Source organism: Dermacentor silvarum, chromosome 2, assembly GCF_013339745.2.
Source record: "Dermacentor silvarum isolate Dsil-2018 chromosome 2, BIME_Dsil_1.4, whole genome shotgun sequence".
Classification (NCBI taxonomy): domain Eukaryota; kingdom Metazoa; phylum Arthropoda; class Arachnida; order Ixodida; family Ixodidae; genus Dermacentor; species Dermacentor silvarum.
In genome coordinates, this window is record NC_051155.1 from 201,690,457 (window position 1) to 201,709,230 (window position 18,774).

General features: G+C 45.0%; 2 protein-coding genes across 2 annotated transcripts; both read right to left on the reverse strand.

Annotated features, from left to right (window-relative positions):
- Window positions 1–6,875: 6,875 nt before the first annotated feature.
- Window positions 6,876–12,845, reverse strand: LOC119442454 (sulfotransferase ssu-1). The gene is made up of 3 exons (XM_049662184.1): window positions 12,502–12,845; window positions 9,808–9,998; window positions 6,876–8,280 (listed from the first exon to the last, which is right to left on the reverse strand). Exons 2-3 carry the CDS (start codon window positions 9,990–9,992, stop codon window positions 7,833–7,835), a joined length of 633 nt encoding a protein of 210 aa, XP_049518141.1. The 5' UTR covers window positions 9,993–9,998; window positions 12,502–12,845; the 3' UTR covers window positions 6,876–7,832.
- A 186-nt stretch (window positions 12,846–13,031) lies between these two features.
- On the reverse strand, window positions 13,032–18,294 carry LOC125943277 (sulfotransferase ssu-1-like). Its single transcript, XM_049662181.1, has 2 exons — window positions 18,038–18,294; window positions 13,032–16,335 (listed from the first exon to the last, which is right to left on the reverse strand). The coding sequence occupies exons 1-2, from the start codon at window positions 18,220–18,222 to the stop codon at window positions 15,567–15,569; spliced, it is 954 nt and encodes a 317-aa protein (XP_049518138.1). The 5' UTR covers window positions 18,223–18,294; the 3' UTR covers window positions 13,032–15,566.
- Between the last annotated feature and the right edge of the window lie 480 nt (window positions 18,295–18,774).

Consider the following 18,774-nt stretch of genomic DNA (forward strand, 5'->3'; position numbering starts at 1 on the left):
GAAGAAGTTCCTTCATCAAGACCAGCACGGGTGAATACGAGTGGGCAGTTTGTATTCCTATTCATTATGTAGTGTACGTGTTGGGCTCTTAGCGCTTCTGGTTAATAATTAACAGCGGAGCTATTCTTAGTCGAGCCTTTGTCGTCTGCACGGCGTCACGCAGGTCACGTGACCAGGAGAAGGTGAGAACCGCGCCGCGGGAGGGCAGGTCACGGGACCTGCAGAGGAGGAGATGCGCACTGGGGTAAGGAGGCAGTCAAAGACGTCATCAATGCGAGGTAGGGAATGAACGTCCTTTTTTAAATTCTGTTTAGGGGCCGATAATCCACGCAAAATCGCCATTAGCCATCTTTCCTTTTCACCAGGACAAGAGGTGACGTCAAAGGACTACACGATGGTTCAATGATGCTCTTGGCAAACATTTTGCGCACTTCGGCGTGACTAACTTGACGCTCAGCCGGCGACACTCGATACGGGTGGCGATGAATAGGAGGGACATTGCCGGTGTTTTTGCGATGTCGAACAGCTGTAGTTTGGGCCATGGTACGATCGTGTAGGTCAAAAATATCGCGGTATAAGAAATGTACGTGGTAGAGCTCATCAGCGTGCTCGGACGGCAAGTGGGGAGCAATCATTTTCTGCAAGTCGGTGATGGTACAAGTTACAGGCTGCGATGGTAGAGTAGAGTTGGTTGAACGGTCGTCTACTACAATAGGTGCTACTGCGTGATCCTGGAAGGCGCAAAGCTGGGTCAGAGACATTCCGCGTGGTAGCAATTGTGTCGTCAAGCCAAAACTCACCACAGGCAGGCAGGCAGACACAATTCGCCGTAATAGATAAAATTGTATGCCGTACCATGATACCGCGTGCAAGAATAACGTATTGCATGGGAGTCGCGATGTAGTAACCATCGGGCACTTGTGTGGATGACACAAAGTCAACGTAAATCAGTGCCGAAGGTGGTAAGCCAACGAAGTCTGCGGAACTGGGGCGACTAGGTGGTGGTTCACCAGTGTTCAGAACAGGCAGGTCAAGGCGGAGAGTACGGGCTGCACAGTCTATGAGAGCGGAATGCGCGTAGAGGAAGTCCAGACCGAGAATAGTGTCGTGGGGACAGTGGAGGATGGCGGTAAAGAGAACGATAGTAGAGCGATCGGCGAAAGAGGCTCGGGTGACACACCAATTATGGGAGTTGTACACCGACCGCGACGCGGAAAACTCGCGTCGTAGCGAGTGATATTATTTTATTCAGGTGGTTACGAAGGTCAGCACTCATTGGAGATAAATGCGCACCAGTGTCTATAAGAGCAGATACATTTAGACCGTCGACTTGCACTTCAAGAAGGATCACACGACTGGGAAGCGTCAGTAGAGGATTTGGCGGCGAAGGGGGCAATGCAGCGTCACCTAGAGGCGCTGCATCGTCTAGTTTTCCGGCTACGAGCGTCCGTAGGGATCCGGGGAATATGAGCGACGGGGCTAGTCGTGGCAGAAAATCCGCCGGCGGCGTCGGCGTGGATGTCGGCGGTCGTGGCGGAGAAAATCATCCCCAACCACCCCGACCGCGCAGTAGTGGTGGTGGTGAAAAACTTTTAATCGTGGTACCAAAAGTACGAGGCGGTGTGCTGGGGACGACGCTGAAGACGCCACCCCTTACAAACACTAGGTGGAGTCCCTAGTACGGGACCTCAGTGGCAGTAGCCGCCGCCTGCTAGAGCCTTTTGGGTCCGTAGGTCTGAGGCCAAGCCGGGCAGCCTCCCAGTCCTCCCGGGTAGGGTTGGGTAAGGGGCGGAAGGAGGCAGGGTTGGATGGGCAAGCCCACACCATGTGGTACAGGTCCGAACACTTCTCCGCACAGTACTGGCCAAGCTCCAGTAAAGGCCGGCAGTGCTTCCGGGTGGCGCGAGGTGTTAGTGAAGAAGAAAATCATGCCTAACCACCCCGACCGCACAGGGGTGCGCTCGGGGTGCAAGGTGTTAGTGAAGAAAAAATTTATTTCTTACAATGAAATGCGTCAGAAAATGGTAAAGTACAACTTAACCACAACCTACAGACGTGGTGGCGTCGGATCTTAATTGAATGCACGAGAAAACATAATTCTGCTTTGAGGAAACTTGAGCACAAACCCCTTTTCCAGCATTTCTACCATACCAACAACGGCGCGCTCGGATAGGTTAGTTGAGAAGTTCATATCCAGATGGCACTCGCATCCTCGGCAGGTCAAATTGGGACTTCGCCTGCCTAATGCGTTTTGGACACGCGCGCTTGTCGGGGCAATAGCAAACAATTATTATAATAATAAAGAAATGTGCTAGGGCTTTCACATTTTGATATAAGACGACTCATATTGCCCATGGAAAAACGTTTTGCCAGCAATGCTTTTCTGCTTAAACGTGAAGCCGACTTTAAAGGGATTGGTGTAAGCTTAGTCTTTGTAAACTGGCTTTCCCATGTTGTGCTTCCAGTGAAGCCTACTCAAAGAAAAATGCGATGCGAACGGGGCCCGATAGTGCTATCGCGTTCCACTCTTAAATGTGATGCCTAAGCGTCCTCCACATCTTTAATATGGTAATCCCAAGTTAAATATGTCTGAAGATGAACGCCAAGCTACATGTAAGTTGGTGTAAGTTCTACGATAGGATAATTGACAAAGTAGGCTGTAGAGGTCGAGTGGAATGATTTATAGATGACATTAGCTTTGTTTTAGACGCATTTATAGACATTTACCAAGAGGAACACCAAGTGGACACCGTATCAAGATAATTTTATAAGGAAAGACAGTCAGCACCATTAGTAACATAACGATATATAACACCATCGTCTGCGAATAATCGAATTCTAGACGAGACACACATGGGTATATCATTAAAAAAATTATGAAAAGTAGGGGACAAAGTACGCTACCCTGGGGGACTCCAGATGTTGAGGGAACAGAGGTAGAGGTACAGCCATTAGCACAGGTCAATTGTTGTCTGTTGGAGAGGAACTCTTTCATGCAAGAACGTTTGGGTGAATATTTAGCTGCATCAATTTTACTAGAAGCCTGTCATGCAGAACGCGATCAAGAGCTTTAGAGAAATCACGAAACACTGCGTCAATGAGAAATCCTGCGTCAGCTGCGGAAAATATATCGTAAGTAAATCGGGCAAGTTGGGTGCCGCATGGGGGGGGGGGGGGGGGGGGCGACAACCCCTGCGAAATCCATGCTGACGTTTGAAAATGAGATCATGCTTTTCTAGGCCAATGATGAATTGTGCATGTATGACGTACTGGGGAAGTTCACATAGGTTACTAGTTAATGAGATATGACGATAGTTAAGTGGAATAGAGCGATCGCCTGATTTCAAAATTGGCATTCCTTTTGCTATTCGCCAGTCATGAAGAATAATGCCAGATGATAATGAGTGTGAAAACAGGTATGATAACACTTGATAAATGTTCAGAGAAGCGTTTTTAAGTATCTTGTTGAAACCAATCAGAGCTAGTAGCAGTTTTGGGGTTATTCAACAGGGCAAGAATACCGGATTCACTGATGACATTTTCTGGCATGGAAATTAATGGCTGCAAAATGGGAATCGATGTCTTCATTTCTGAACACTGATGAAAATGCATCGTCAAGTAACTGCGAACACTCAGTTTGAGTGGCTGGTTTGGCATCAACACTAATTAATACTATATAAGGAAAGGACGATGGGCCTGAACCTATGAGAATTATTGGTTATAATGGTAGATAAGTCATGATGAGTTGTTTTTGACGAGTCGCAAGGAGAGACAGATCGCGAAGAAATTCAGAGATGTTTTATGCAGCGACTGATGCTCTTTATCGAAATAGCTGTACTTGTTCCACGTTTACAGGAGAACTTGGTTCACTGCTTGGTGGTACAAACGTTTTTTTTTTCTTGTTGTTAAGACGACGAAGACGATGTGTGAACCTAAGTTTATCTTTATGGTATAAGATCGTAATGACTGGTTCATATTTCTCAACATAGTTAGTCAATCTGGTTTTAAGCGACCGCGAGTTTAGTTCCATTGTACGAGATAAATAATGAGCCAAGAAGTTTTTATAAAAGGTGTGTAGTTCGGAGTTAATCATCTCAAGATTAGCATAGTTCTGGCAGTGAATTTGCTTAATAGTAGTTTTATTTTGACTGAATACATGAGTAATGTACCCAGTGATAGTGTCATGGTCGGATATGCCATTTACAATGCAGTATATCACGAAGGACGTCTGGGTTATTGGTTAGGACGAGATCACAGATATTTGCCGTGGTAGCGGAGCGACACATAGTATTCATACTAAGTTGACCAAGCAAAAAATCGGAGCAAAAATGACAAAAGGTGAGGGCTGGAGATCACTGGTGTTAACAGAAAGAGTGGGCGAATCAATGTTTGGAAAATAAAGTAGCCAAACAGTAGGAAAGAGTTAGGAAACCATACATGTCGGTCACTGAGTACTCTATGAAATTCACCAGAAAATATATCAGACAAATCGGGCGGCCCATAGAAAGTACAAATACATCAGTAACTCCGAAGTTACACCGTAGCCATACACACTCAAGGAAAGTAGCAACAGTGAAAAGTATAGAAGATATTTGTTTCTGTAAGGACGCCACCTCCTTTTTCTATTTTTTCTGTCTCAACGAAAATTGCGAAATTCAGGTTCGTGAGAAGAATGCTATCATCCGGAGTAGAATTATGCAGCCATGTGTCAGTTACCACTGGAAGTAAAGCGCACGTGGAATCCACAAGTGAAGAAATGACGGCAGTTTTGGAAAGAACACTTCTTATAATCGTGAACAGGAACTTCGTACTACTATTTCAACTAGGACGAACATTAGGCGAAAAAGACGCAGTCGCTGGAGAAAATGACTTATCTGTGGACACCGGTGAAACTGTTGGATGAGAAATTTTGTATTTACCTTAATGCACCTATGTGACTGAACTTTGTTTTGCTGTGTTTCTGAGTTGACTTCCAGTATTAGTGTGGTAATAGTGTACTTATGTGACTGGACTTTGTGTTATTGTGATTTGGAGTGGACATTTAAATTTAAAGCGTGTAGGTTATTTTTTTATGTTTCATATCTCCATGTGAAAAGGAGTGGCCGGCGCCAATTCAAGGCGTCAACATCTGCTAAATACCATATAATAATAAAATAGCAAGCCCCTGCCCGCGACATCTCCTACATCAATATCATTAGTGATATGGAGTTTGTCGAACGGCAGGCTCATGCGGTCACCTTCTGTTGTAGTCGATCGAGAGAATTGAAGAAGCTGACGATGTTTATCACGAACGGCTTGCGAATAGTCACGTCCGATGCTGAAATTGGGGTCCGTCAGCTTGAGGCCGTTAGTTAAGGTAGCCTCAACTTCTTTAGTGTTTAAGAACTCGCCTATAATGGGCGCCTTCTCTCAGTCGAAAAATGGCCGCCACTGTGTGCCCTAGCAATGGAAGTCACAGTGACACTAAGCTTATCACGGCAGAAGTCATGTACGAGTTGCTCAGACTTTCCAAGCTTGCCGATTTGTCAGCATCTGAAACACCCTAGAACAAAGCACTTGATCTTCGTGAGCGGTTTTCTAGGTTATCGATTTTATTTATCTTGCTAGAAATTCCCCTTTCGAGATGCGCTAAGACGTCAACCAAATGAAACAGATTCATATTTGGTTGCTAGTTCTTGAACACGTTTGGTCAGACTTTCAAGATCTCTTTTGAGTGCGGCGTGCCTATTTAGTACTTTCATTATTGACACGAGAAGACTTGCGTTGCTGGCTTCAAGACGCTTTACAGCCTCGGCCACACCATCTAACTTTTCTTCTTGAACCTTTGCCATAGGTCCGGGGTTTTCCTCAATGTCCCCACTCATAAGCAACAAACATAAAAGGTAAACAAGTAAACAAGAGCAGCGCAAGACCGTTTGAAATGATTGGGTGGCCACGAAACCGCCAGAAGGCCAACATCATTGCTGTGGTAACAGAAAGTTTGATAATAACTGACCTGTAGAAAAGCAGTTGGTGAGCGTCGAACAATTGTAGCAGTGTCGTGGCCCGAAGCTTCACCCAAATGCGCGGGCTTTTGAGGAGGCGGTGTATATATCCTCATCCCATGTTGTCTGACGAGCAACATGAAGTTGTCCAGAATCGGCGGTGGGTGATACAGCAGACTCGGTAAGTCGACAGGTTAGCGGGCTTTCTGCTAACCTGCCGGGCTTTAGTGGGCTTATGCGCTGTTCTTCAGCCCGGATGTCAGCCAGCTGTACTGCAGGGAGCGACAGCAGCCAAGGTCGATCCAAAAATGTCGCGAAGTTTCGAGTTCAAAGAGGCTCAGAACGAATCGTCACCAAATCGTCACCGGTTATGGGAGCAGCGATTGAAGCGCGACTATGTTCGGAGGGAACAAACATTAGCAAACAAAAAGTTTTTTGAAAGCGAGACACAGATTCAATCAACGAAAATAAAATTCCTAATCAATTTTATATACGCTCGGCGAGAAAAGGAGAAACAAATCTATTTTAATTTATCATTATCAATAAATACATTTTTTTCAGCACCAACAATAAGAGCACCCACCGATAGCGGAGGGCGTTGACGCCGCTATCACTTGCAATGCAATGCAGCTCTTGAAGTACAGGGCCTAGAATATACTTCTAGGCACTGTACTTGAAGTGTGCAGAAAGGCGCGCTCGTAAAGTTCACGTGTTACAACTTACAATGCTAGCGCTATATGGAATGCTAGTGCTAGCGCTATATGGAATCTGTGAGCTGTGGGATTGAGCGAATTCGCAAAACAAGAAAGAAAAAATCTGTTCTTGCCAATTGTCAGTACCGAGTCTCGTTCTCGTCGGTATCATAGTACTCAGGTAAACAACATTCGACAGAAACAAGATTTATTTTGTAACATACACAGCGCGTTAAGACGTCGGACTGTATTTCTTGTACGATGAATACGTTGTGAAACTATATACGTACGACGTTCTTCAGCAAATGTGTTGACTATAGACGTTCTTCAACGATATGTTGAAGAACGTCACGGTTATGAAGGCACAAGAAAGGGTCATTGAAAGAATATCCTGGTATATGCATTTGATTCTGTACTTAGTTATCTAAAGCAGCGTTGCTTAAGTATCAAGAGGTCGAAATAATGAAAAGTAACGAACCTTCCATACACCATCTTTCCAATTGTACGTTATTGCTTATCATGCATTTTTTGTTTCAACACTGCTGCGGAAAAAATGAAGAAAACGAATCGACAAAACCCTTTCACGAGATGTGCGTTTGTCGAGCTCTCAACGCATAACAAATGCCGGAAATTGCACACTTGTAATTGTACGAAGCGGATGCATTGCTTCATCGCGACATCCTGTATCACAATTTACGACGCAACACTCATCGTAAAGTTTTATGATTTCGGGGCTCGACGGGACGCCTGTCATACTATAGTGAACATCACGTGGACACCTTATTCGCCACAATATGCGTAAAGGAGTCAAGTCACTAAAGCTTGTCACCAACATTTCAAATGATTCCACCCAGGTCCATAGCTCCCCAGATCTCCTTAATCACTCCAGATGCCTGCTTCCTCGCAATCCACTCACGAAATAGATCTATGTGGCGCTGAGTGAAGTGAGACCTCCAATCACCTACCACACCTTTTCTCACGATATTCTTGCCGCTCTTTAGGCGACTGTTAGTGGTCGCCGTGAAACGGCGATAACCTTCCACGAAGGGCCTATCTATCTCGGTCAACGAATTCAAAAGCGCCTCGTCGACGTAACATACTTTGGACATGAAGGGAACGGCACTTCTATCGACGACATTCGCGTAAATAGTTTTCATCAGCACTCCAGCATGTCACGATACTGTTTGCCCATAAATCCTGCCAAGTTTAGAACCGCGTTCTTGAAATCTTTTTTCAGCTGCTCGTAGGTGACAAATAACACGTTTCGTTCGTGCCGATGTGGATACCAGGAGAGGAGGTGATCGCAGTAATCACCACGCTCTACATCTCCAGCGACGAAAGCCTGGACGAAGTCGTCGAAGGTGCCGTCATCAAACTCGTAACTAGCAGCACCCCTCACGTAGTAGTAGAATGAGACGCAGACGTCCAGCGGATTACGCGTCAGGTAAATGTACTTCGCTCGGGGGTTCTTTAGCTGCTGCTCGTACGAGAAGTGCGTCTTGAAGAACCGTGGTGGCTGCATCTCGTTCAGATACCGCATACCGGTCATCTCTGGGTACGGACACCGCCGGTGGAACTCGGCGTAGTTTTCGGCGCTTTCACCCCTGGACACGCAAATAAAGCAGTGCACCATGAGCATCATTCTATGTTTTGAAGTAAATACGACAACTTCGCTTATATGCACAAACAGATTTTGAACACATTGAAGGCAGTCATTCTAAAGTATTAGTACAGCTTTCTGCCTTTCCTTTTCTTAGCGCCCTGAGATTTCTGATTTATTGCTTCATTGACTCGTTGATTCGGTATTCTTTAACCTCCTACATCAATACCGTCCATTGCAGCAGTATATTAGTCACCATACTAGAGTACTCTGAATTCTTTAGAGCACTTAGAATTTAGAGCACCTCAATCTATGAAGAGTAACGTTTCCTTGTAATGTTTTCATTCCTTCTGAAAAGCGGCCGCCTCCAATACAGTCTAACTTGTATTAATGATACGGACATAACGAAGCAGGTATAAAATGTTTCTTGCCAACATGAGCGTGTAGTGACTATGTGCTTATACAAAAAAATCGCATATAATAAATGTATTTGCATGTCCGATGCTACTTGGTTATAAGGAGATTCGAAAGTAGATATTGCAACAGCCGACCCCGTGCTCAGCAGCAAAGCCACAACGGGGGTTCACGCTCATACTCCTCCATGCCTTGTAATGGACCATGCGTTTGTTTGGTCGTTTTTCGGCTTGTTGGCTTTACTGATGTGTGTATATACATATGTAATGAAATTCTCTTCTCCGGCCCTACATGAGGCTGGCTATAGCCACATCTGAAAGTAATTTTTTCTTGAAATAAATTTTCTTTTACACCATAGTTCTGGTGTTGGTGTTGTCAGAATTCTCTGCTCTGAAAAGATCGGAGATGACGTGATAATACAAACTTATCTGAAACGTCCAAATTTGTTCAATATAAGCCGGTCATTCTTTTTAGTCTTTCTGCACGCGTTAGCTTCCCGGTTCACATGCCACTTTTCCTTTCACCAAGAAAAGTGTATCGAACCTGAATGTACTCTTTTTTTTTCATACTCTCTTCTCTCGGTTTGTCCTTTCGTTGTCGAACTTGAAAGCCAGATAAGAGAGATGGAAGTATTTACAAAGCAGCCACTTTTTTCTCATCCCTTGCATATAAGGAAGGCGCGCAGGTTTCGACAGGTTCCTTTACCATGCTGCCAAAAGAGATAATGGCTCTTTGTATCATTATGAGGTACAATGTGTGCTTTTTGATCAACGGTAGTATTTTTTTACAAGTGCAAGAAGAATTTTCATATGACAAGGCGATTTTTAGGGTAGGCAGGAATGAGTGAGGTAGACTTAACTACGGCAGGTCAACACGAAAGCAGCATGTCTACCGAAGCATTACTGGCCTGACAAGAAGCCAGTCATTTGCCCATCTTGTGAAACGAACGTATAATTACTGCCTAATTGTTCGCGGATGTGCTTTAGTTTGCATTAAGCGTTCGAGTCATATATTTCAGTACTTATAGCGAACAGTTCACACCACTGTTACGTGGCCTGAAAAATGCCTTTACGACAGAACGTAATTTGTGGTGTATTGTATAGACGTATGGTGATACCTGTGAAGAATCAGTTGGATGATCTGCTCCAGCCAGTTGTTGCCACATTTGAGGTAAGACACGAGTATCAAGTCGTTGTCGTGTGGCATGTAGTCTCGGGCATTGCGCACACTCTCCGGCAGGTAAGTCTTCGCATACTTTAGGCCGTCAATCACGTGGTACACGGGAACACGTCGATGTGCCATGCTTTCCTGAAATGACGGTGTCAGACGCTTAGTTTGACTGTTGATTGAAAACATTTCTATCTGCAGATCGCTACATCAGCAATCATAAGTGCACATCCAACCCACCGTGTAGAATTATCTTGTATAGGCGCATGTCATATGAAATCCTGTATGAAATAGCAATCTTAACACTGCGCGAATAATAATTTTAAAAACAGACTCGCACAAAATTTGAGTAACACTGATTGTTGCAAACCAGTACTTATGACACGAAACTGACTTAGAATAGAACGGTGATGGCGCCGAAGTAAGTACGAATCGGTAGTATTTCAACAATCTTTTAACAGTTTAGAGCAGGTGCAAACCTCTGAGAAAATCGTATACGCTCATTTGCTGCATATTTTATGTCCACTGATTCATTATGCGTAAGGAGATAACTTCACTTTGTTTCAAATCATGTATTCTGTCATTGCCATGTGAGTGCAAATTATCGGGAAATCATTTACTGCATTGAAAATATTCAATAGCAGGATATTTTATTGAAGTGCCTAAAGAAAAAAACAACAAGATATTCACTTCGTTATCAAAAGTTTCCGGCATTATCATAAACTTACTAATACTTTTTAAACAAACGTGGATGATCATAATCCCACACATCTCCAAACGCTATGTCCACCGACCTCGTCCTGAGGGAGACAGGTATACTTTATTGGAGTTAAAGAAGCTAACTTAGCCATAGCCCTGACATAGCGCTGCAGATGATAAGAGAGGGCCTTGGACGGCTCTCCTGTGAAATAGAAACAATCAGGGGCGTGGTCACTACACACGGTGGCCCAAGACAAGCAACGGTCCACAATATTTCAGCTTCAATGACCGCAGAAATGTCACAGAGGCGTGAGGAGGTGCCCGTGCTCTTCCGTGTTGTCATTGACAACATTGTGCTGACCACGTTGCTGCTTTACGCAATTGTGTAGCCTTAAAAGAACATCAAATCCAATCAGCTTTAGTACTCCATAGTTCTCTTTTTTTTTACGAGTAAAATGAGCATATCTCTTGACACGAAGTACGTAGGATAACAAAAAAAATTATGCACCTTCGGAACCACAAGCTATTGGGAAGCGCGAGAGAGGAGCACTGGTGTAGTACACGCCTCAAACATGAAGCCACTCCACGTGCTTCGTTCGGTTAACTCTCTTATCATCTCCAAATCTCGTCCAAAGAAGATTTTTACCTCTCTGGAGAGCGAAGAACGCAAGCGCCACCGCCATTGCGGCGGAGCCGGCGGATGCCACAGGTGTATACACATGTATATATATATATATATATATATATATATATATATATATATATATAGAGAGAGAGAGAGAGAGAGAGAGCGATAGAGAGGGATAGAGAACAATTCACAATAGCATGTTAAGCTCTTTAATAAACACTCTGCCTTTGTGCATACCACAACTTTGTGTCTCCGTATCGTAACTGCCATCATCATCATCATCATCATAATCATCACCATAATTACAACATATCACCATCACTCACACACCCATCGTAACAAATAATGCTAATCGTATTAAAGTCGTCAATCATCTCCAAAAAATGAATGTGCCACCAATTATTACGGAGAAGATGAAGAGACAGTAAATATTCATTATGAATGATGAATAGCCGTGAGTAGCACGATCCTGTTCTATAGTACTCGGTATCTTTTATAAACATGCTGGTACAAAAGACTATTTGTCTCAGGTACAAAGGCATATTTTATCAGATACCAATAAGTGAAGCCTGCCTTCAAGTTCAAAGGTATACCTATTGGGGCCCGAGATGGGAACATGATATATTAGAAAAAGACAATGCTGCACACGCGTATTGTATGACTTTTATCACAACGATGACGGTACTCTGTATGAGCAGCAAGAAACAAAACACAAATCCAGGTAGAAGCAACAAATATACGCAGCTACATTAGGGCCCCAGCACATACACACGCGCACGCACCCACACGCCACGCACGCATGCACCACTTTAGTTCAGCTCATTGATTTCATAGAGTGTAGAGAGAAAATTGTGTACTTTTAGGTTAATTGCCGTAAGAAAAAACATGGTGTAGAAGGACAGACATATTTGTAACCCTGACATCTTTTTAGCTGGTTGCCGTCGTCACTGTGGCAAAGTGGCGTGCACGAAATCAATTTTTGAAAGGTTATTATAATTAGCTCTGCAGATCCGGGTGTTGCCCACAATATTCAATGAGCTTCAGCGGAAGCCCATTCCACAGCCCACATCAGTATTGAACACAAAGAAATGGTTCAGTGAAACGAGTGCAGTAGTCATGCACATGTCCAAAACTGTTCTTTGAGCCTCGATTGTGGCCTATCGTTGCTCGTACGTTGCGGTCTGTTCATAATTTTAACAAAATGACCCCTTGCTCTGTCATGGAGTGTCCCGCATTTAAGGAGTACACGTGCAGAAATGTACCGCTATTATAATCTCGTCACGGAGAGCAAGAGGTAAAATTTCAACCGATACGTACGTTTTCAATGATGTCTTTGCGGTGGACATCCACAGACGCGAGCCTCAGTTAATCGCTCCGAGCCAGTCTCTTTTTGCTATGTATTTTCACATCCACGAAAGGATCACGCGGTGTAATCTAGCCGGAGCAAACAGATAGGTCTGTCTTGTTTTACAAAGCTTCGCGATAAGAGCTGGACGTCATAAACTGTATCGCGACTTGGCTCGGTATCGCAGCAATTGCTTGGAGTGGTGCGCTGTATGTGGAATCAACTGTGGTTTGCAAGGGCTTGTGAAGGTAAACAACGTAGAAAACGAACCCAGACCGAGAGAAAGAAACCGCACCACAAGGCGTTGGAAGGAATACTGGGCCGGTATTTTGTAGCGATGCCTTTAAAGTAATAATGCCTTTTCGCGCTTATCGCGCTTTGTCAGTGGTCAGAGCGACGGTCCGCTCGTGTTATCAACTGGATCAGCCGGCCGTGAGCGGTGGATGATAAGACTATTCCAAAATAAGTCATAAGGCATCGCTACAAAATCGCGGCCCTGGCCCGCCAGACTGTTTGGTTTCAAACAGTCACAATTTTATGACGGGCCACATGTTTGAAATGTATCCGCTTTGGCAATCTGGGCCCCGGGCACCAGAGGCGTTCGACTGTGACATCGAGAGCAGCCAACGATAGCCTAACTGGTCATACGCTTTCATACTCCTGATATGGCGCTTGTAAAAATGGAGACAGGGACGTGAAGCTGCGGATACATTCTTTACTCTCTGCAAAGTTCACGCTTGCAAGCAGGTGGCCCTAGAACTTATTTAATATTCAACATCCTGTGCGACGTATAAAAACTTTGCATACTGACGAGAAAGGAACGTCACTGAAGCATTGTCGAATTTTTATGTAGTAACGTTCTAGCGCTGAAATTTCAACGTGAAATCCACGAAAGGGAAGTTTGGCAGTTATCGTCTCAGCCAGTAATCAAAGGTTTTTTGTCAAATAAGTAAGACACGAATTTTAAAATAATTATTTATTAAGCTAAAATAATTCAGCTTTCAGCTCTAGTGTCCCTTAAGGTCTCATAAGCTAAAGTATGGTTCCTTTAGCAGTCATTCGAAATTTAGTTTGATGCCCGTACCGCTCTTGTTGTGGTTTTTGTTATCGTCGTCGTCCTCGTCGTCGCTGTGCAGTCGATGATTAGGCATCGCTCAGGAGAGAGCACTGCACGGGCTCGGGCTTACTTGAAAGCCCAGGCGCGGCCCGGCCGGGCCTGGCCGGGTAGCGCAGTTTTTGTCACGGGCTCGGGCCGGGCTCGGGCACGGCATGTGCTTTTTGACCCGGGCCCGGGCCTGGTTCGGGTATTTTGACGCGGGCCCGGGCCGGGCTCAGACTTTCTGGTGGTGTGCATGTAACGTGCAGCGAGTTATCCTCGCGCGTCTCGAATCTGAAAAGTCTGTTGCCCCGGCGCAGCTGGAAGCTAGCAGTGCTACTCCTGTGTACTTCCCTTTTCTTCTTCCGTCGTATTTTGCGCTGTTTGAACGGAATGTAAAAGTCCAGAAAGACCGAAGTCACCTCAAACCAAAGGGTGCCATTGTATTCCTTACCTAAATCACTGTAATTGATGCTTTCAGCGCAGTGCAAGCGCTTTCGCGACTTGCTGATTCTTCAAAGGCCCATTGATAAAACGATGAATGGTAAGATAATTCGTCACGCGGCTGAAATATGGCACTGCGTTCATCCATGATTGCACGCATGTTCTCAACCGGCCACCTAGCAGCAGCGCATTACGCTGCACCATAGAGGAACGAGAAGCTTTCTTTCTCCATTTACTCCATCCATGCGCTGCGCTCACGACCGGTCGTGAAGGACACTTTGTAAATTACAAAGCGTGTTCGGCTAAAGCTTGTGGCCATTCGACTGACTATGCCATGTCTTTTTTTGTGATTCCTGAGAGAGTGTGAGGGGGAGAGGCCACAGCTGGCACCGTTCCAGGGCACGGACGGATGGATGGTCGGACGCCGCGAGTATGAGCCATTAAATGCTTTCGCCTTAATACGGTTGAGTGGGACAAGTGGCTTGGGCGGCGCAGGCTTTGCAGTGAGGCGCCCGACGTGGAAAAATACTGTTGCGATACTGCTCGGCAGGGTCATTCGTACTACTTCGCGCGCTAGTATTTGCGTTTAGACCGCTCAAATGGTGTTCATAATTGCATACGACATGCATTTATGCCTCACTCACTCATTCGCTTCTTTATTTTATTTTTTTGAATGCCGCTCGGTGATATTTTTCGATCTCAGGCCGGGTTCGGGCCGGGCTCGGGCCTAAGGTAAAGGGGTGGCGGGCCGGGCCCGGGCTGAAAAAAAATTGGCCCGTGCATATGCTCTGGCGTTGCCCCTCGTTCCGAGGCACGGAACACATAAATGAGGACAAGTGGCTCTCCGCTATCAAGAGCCCCGATGCCGGGGCGCAACTATGGGCTGTCCAGAGGGCCAACGATGCGGCGGTCGGGCATGGCCTGACTGTCCCAACGTGGGAGCGGCCCGCTGCGCGCTGAGTCGCGTACCTCAGGACGTTCATTAAAGTTTTCCATCCATCCATCCACCCGTGCAGTGCTCTAGCTCAGGAACACTTTAGTGGACATAGGGAATAGTTTATTAGCTGCGCCGATGCAAATAGTAATGTAAGTATTCGGAGCGAAAATAGGGGCGTATTAAATGGGGATTTATTTCACTTAGTTATTTTCCCTTTATATCATACGCCTTTCAAGACCGGCCGAGTTAGCCGTCCGGACTACTGACGAAAAGCGAAAAGCAGAAAATCGGAACAGGCCTGATACATTATCCCAGCCTATAGCTTCGTTAACGATATCCACCCGTGAAAAGATTATTGACCTTTCATACTAAAATTGACATCATATAGAAAGAGGTATATAGCCTAATAATATAGGCCATACCACAGCTCTCACTAAAAGATGGAGAATCATTCACGCAGTTATAAGCAAAAGGAGAATCCAAATATTTTTAGAAATACTTGTGAGCCGTTCGTCTTCAATGATTTACCCATACAACTCACATGGGGTAGTAAGGTACTTCTACGTGCATACAATTCCTCCAAGATCCAAATCTCCCCATATCTCCCGAATCACTTGACCAGCCCCCTTATTCTCGATCCACTGGCGCACCAGACCGAGATGCCGATTCGTAAAGTGATTTTTCCAATCACCGACAATGCCTTTTCTTGCTATGACTGGGCCTTTGGTGCCACTGCGGTTCATCGCGTTGAAGCGTCGACAGGCGTCTAAGAAGGGCTCGTCCTTTTCGGTCAGCTTTGCGATGCTCTCCTTATCGACAGAACAGAGCTTCGACATGAAAGAGAGACTGCTTTTCTCGGCAACCATCCGGTAAAGGTCCTGGTCATTATCGAGCAATCGCCTGTACTTCTCACCCATGAAACTTGCCAGGGAGAGGACGGTGCCCTTGAAATCTCGTTTCAGTTGCTCGAAAGTTATAAAGAGCACATTTTGCTCGTGCCGGTGTGGGTACCAGGAGAGCAGGTGATCCAAGTAGTCCCCGTGGTCTACCTCACCACTCACGAAGGCTTCCACAAAATCGTCGAAGCTGCCGTTTTCGAAGTCGTATTGCGGACCTCCGAGCGTGTAGTAGTACAACGAAGTGCAAACGTCCAGCGGATTGCGAGCCAAGTATACAAATTTGGCCTTCGGGTTCTTCAGCTGGTGTTCGTACCGAAAGTGCGTTTTGAAGAAACGTGGCGGCTCCATCTCGTCGAGGTAGCGCAAGCCATACAGCTCCGGGTACGGACACCACCGGTGAAACTCGGCATAGTTTTCGGCACTTTCTCCTCTATGGAAGTGGGGAAGAGAAAGAAGTAAAATCCACATTTAAGTTTTATGCGCAATCAAGTGAAGCCAATCTACACTCGGTAAGTTGACACAACCTTGCCAAGCGTTACAAGCATTATCAATAGGTTTCTTTTTTTTAATGTTATTTCGACCAGACTTTGCCACTGAAAGCGAAAATTGTCATCCACCCGACTGTAGCACAAAACTATGGGTTTCTGAGAAAGACTACTTCACAGTCAAACAAAACTTCGTCTTCGTCCACGTCTTCATCCTCATATACGACAGCGAAGCTTTTTTTTTTTCTTTCCCTTTCATGCACATTCCTCCTCCATGTGGGCTTCCGCAGAACTGAATTCTCAGACTTTTTCACTGTCTCACGATACTTTTACACAATTTCTTTCTATTTCCTTAAATCTGCAAAGGAAGGTTCGTGTTAAGAAACTGCTATGCAAAATATTGTTTTCAAAAATTGCACAACTAAGTCACTATGGTAACAGCTGGACTGACTAAATGAACGCTAAGCGTGGATTTCGCAAATTGCTCTGAAACAACGAAAAAAATAAACCTGGAGACAAAAAGAAGCATTGTAAAACTAATGCGTAATAATGGTTCTACATTTCTTAAAATTGCGGATTGATCACGTTTACGCAAAGAGTGCGCTTTCTCCAGCAATAATGCACTAAATTATATATCACTGACCGAAAATGGCCTGCTGAGACCTCAGGACTAAAAGTGTGATCACTTAACTCTTTACAAAGAATGCAAAAAAGGTCCGAACATGGGCAAAGGCGGACACAAAGGTTTGCCACGCTTTCTAGACTAACATTCAACTTACTATGCCACTTTATTTTGTTCATGATATCTTAGTTCAATAACTCTGATCATTGTAAAATCATCACCAACTGACTTCCCTCTATCACCACTCCAATCACTCTGAATCCAAGTAGCTTTACCTAGTTTATTCCAAAAATGTTCGGTGCTGAAAAAAGACACTGGTGCTTAATTATAGCAAAATGAGAAAATAATGCGAATCTGCCATGATACTCTTACACCCGCCCAGTGGCTATTGCGTTGCGCTGCTGAGGTCGCGGGTTCAAACCGGGCTGTGGCGGCCATACTCCAATGGGCGCGGATTGCCATAACGGTGGTTTTCCATGCATGGTTGCACGTTTAAAAAAAATAAACAGGTGGTCAACATAACTCGGAGCTCCCCCCCCCCCCTCCCCCCTTCGGCGCGACTCACAATCAGATCATGGTTCTTATACTTAAAGCCCCAGAATTTAATTTTGTGAATGATGTTCGTATAGTTTCTGCTTACAATCGCCAAGGTATCAAAAAAGGCACCATTTTAGGATGACATAGGAGCGAATAAAGGTTCAGATAAATTTTTCGTCGCTAAAATAAGTAACTTCGTGAAAATAAAAGGAATTCAGTTACACGAATCGTTGTTTACACACTTCTTTTTTTTTCTTTCTTTCTTCTTTGAAAAGCAAGCAAACTGCCTCAATTTGAGTTAATATACGGCAGCACTGAAGGCGCTTGTTGCGCCATAAAGACAAGCGCCCAGGGTTACGTGAAAAGCTGCACATATTTTGCGTAAGACTAGGGCAGCGTCTGCAGGCATAAATCAGGCCTTGGCCACTCGAAAACAACGTTTTCCCTCGAAATGATCGGCCAAATATGATTTAGGTCACCCTATTTACCCGTGCAGAACAAGCTGGATGACTTGCTCCAGCCAGTTGTTCCCACACTTGAGGTAGGACACCAAGACTAGGTCGCCATCTTGAGGCATGTAGGCTCGGACAGCACGCACGTGCTCCGGCGTGTACACTTTGCTATACTTCAGACCGTCGATCACTTGGTACACGGGAGCTCGCGTGAAGTCCATTGTTCCCTGAAGAAATGCCGTGACGTAATAGTTATAAGGCGGAGATTGGAATGAGCAAGAACGAAATGGCTGACCATTATGAGAATATCGAATTACATTTTGAACTCCATCTTAAATTGACTGGAGTTCCGGCCACTCCAATTAAGCCATGTATCTCTCGTAGATACGGAAGGATACCCTACTTAACCTGAGGCGTGCGTGGCTTTTAAATAAATGGGGTGAAAATGGTCCCGCCAACACTACGAGCCGCCCGGGGTATTACTCCGAAGGTTACATTGTTGGTACTGATTTTTATTTCCCCGACGGTTTGAAAGAAATGGAAAAGAAGTAACCAGTATTCGGGAATTGCTTATTAAGCTGTCAACACCTCAAAAATGTGCATTCAGTAGTTTTGCTTGCCTTTTCAAGTGGAGTAGCCGGCACCAGTAAAGGCGCAATCCTCTCTTTTAATCACATATCAATGCAAAATAAAGAAAGCGATAAATGACTGTTCTCAACCTTACTTTCCTGTTGAGCAGTTTGTCTATCTCGCACGTTAAGTGGCGCTTTTTT

Coding starts and splice junctions, on each gene's coding strand:
- LOC119442454 (XM_049662184.1), bottom strand. CDS start 9,992: ATGGCACATCGACGTGTTCCCGTGTACCACGTGATTGACGGCCTAAAG. Junction 8,281..9,807: donor ATCCAACTGATTCTTCACAG/GTATCACCATAC, acceptor TTGCGTGTCCAG/GGGTGAAAGCGCCGAAAACT.
- LOC125943277 (XM_049662181.1), bottom strand. CDS start 18,222: ATGGACTTCACGCGAGCTCCCGTGTACCAAGTGATCGACGGTCTGAAG. Junction 16,336..18,037: donor ATCCAGCTTGTTCTGCACGG/GTAAATAGGGTG, acceptor CCACTTCCATAG/AGGAGAAAGTGCCGAAAACT.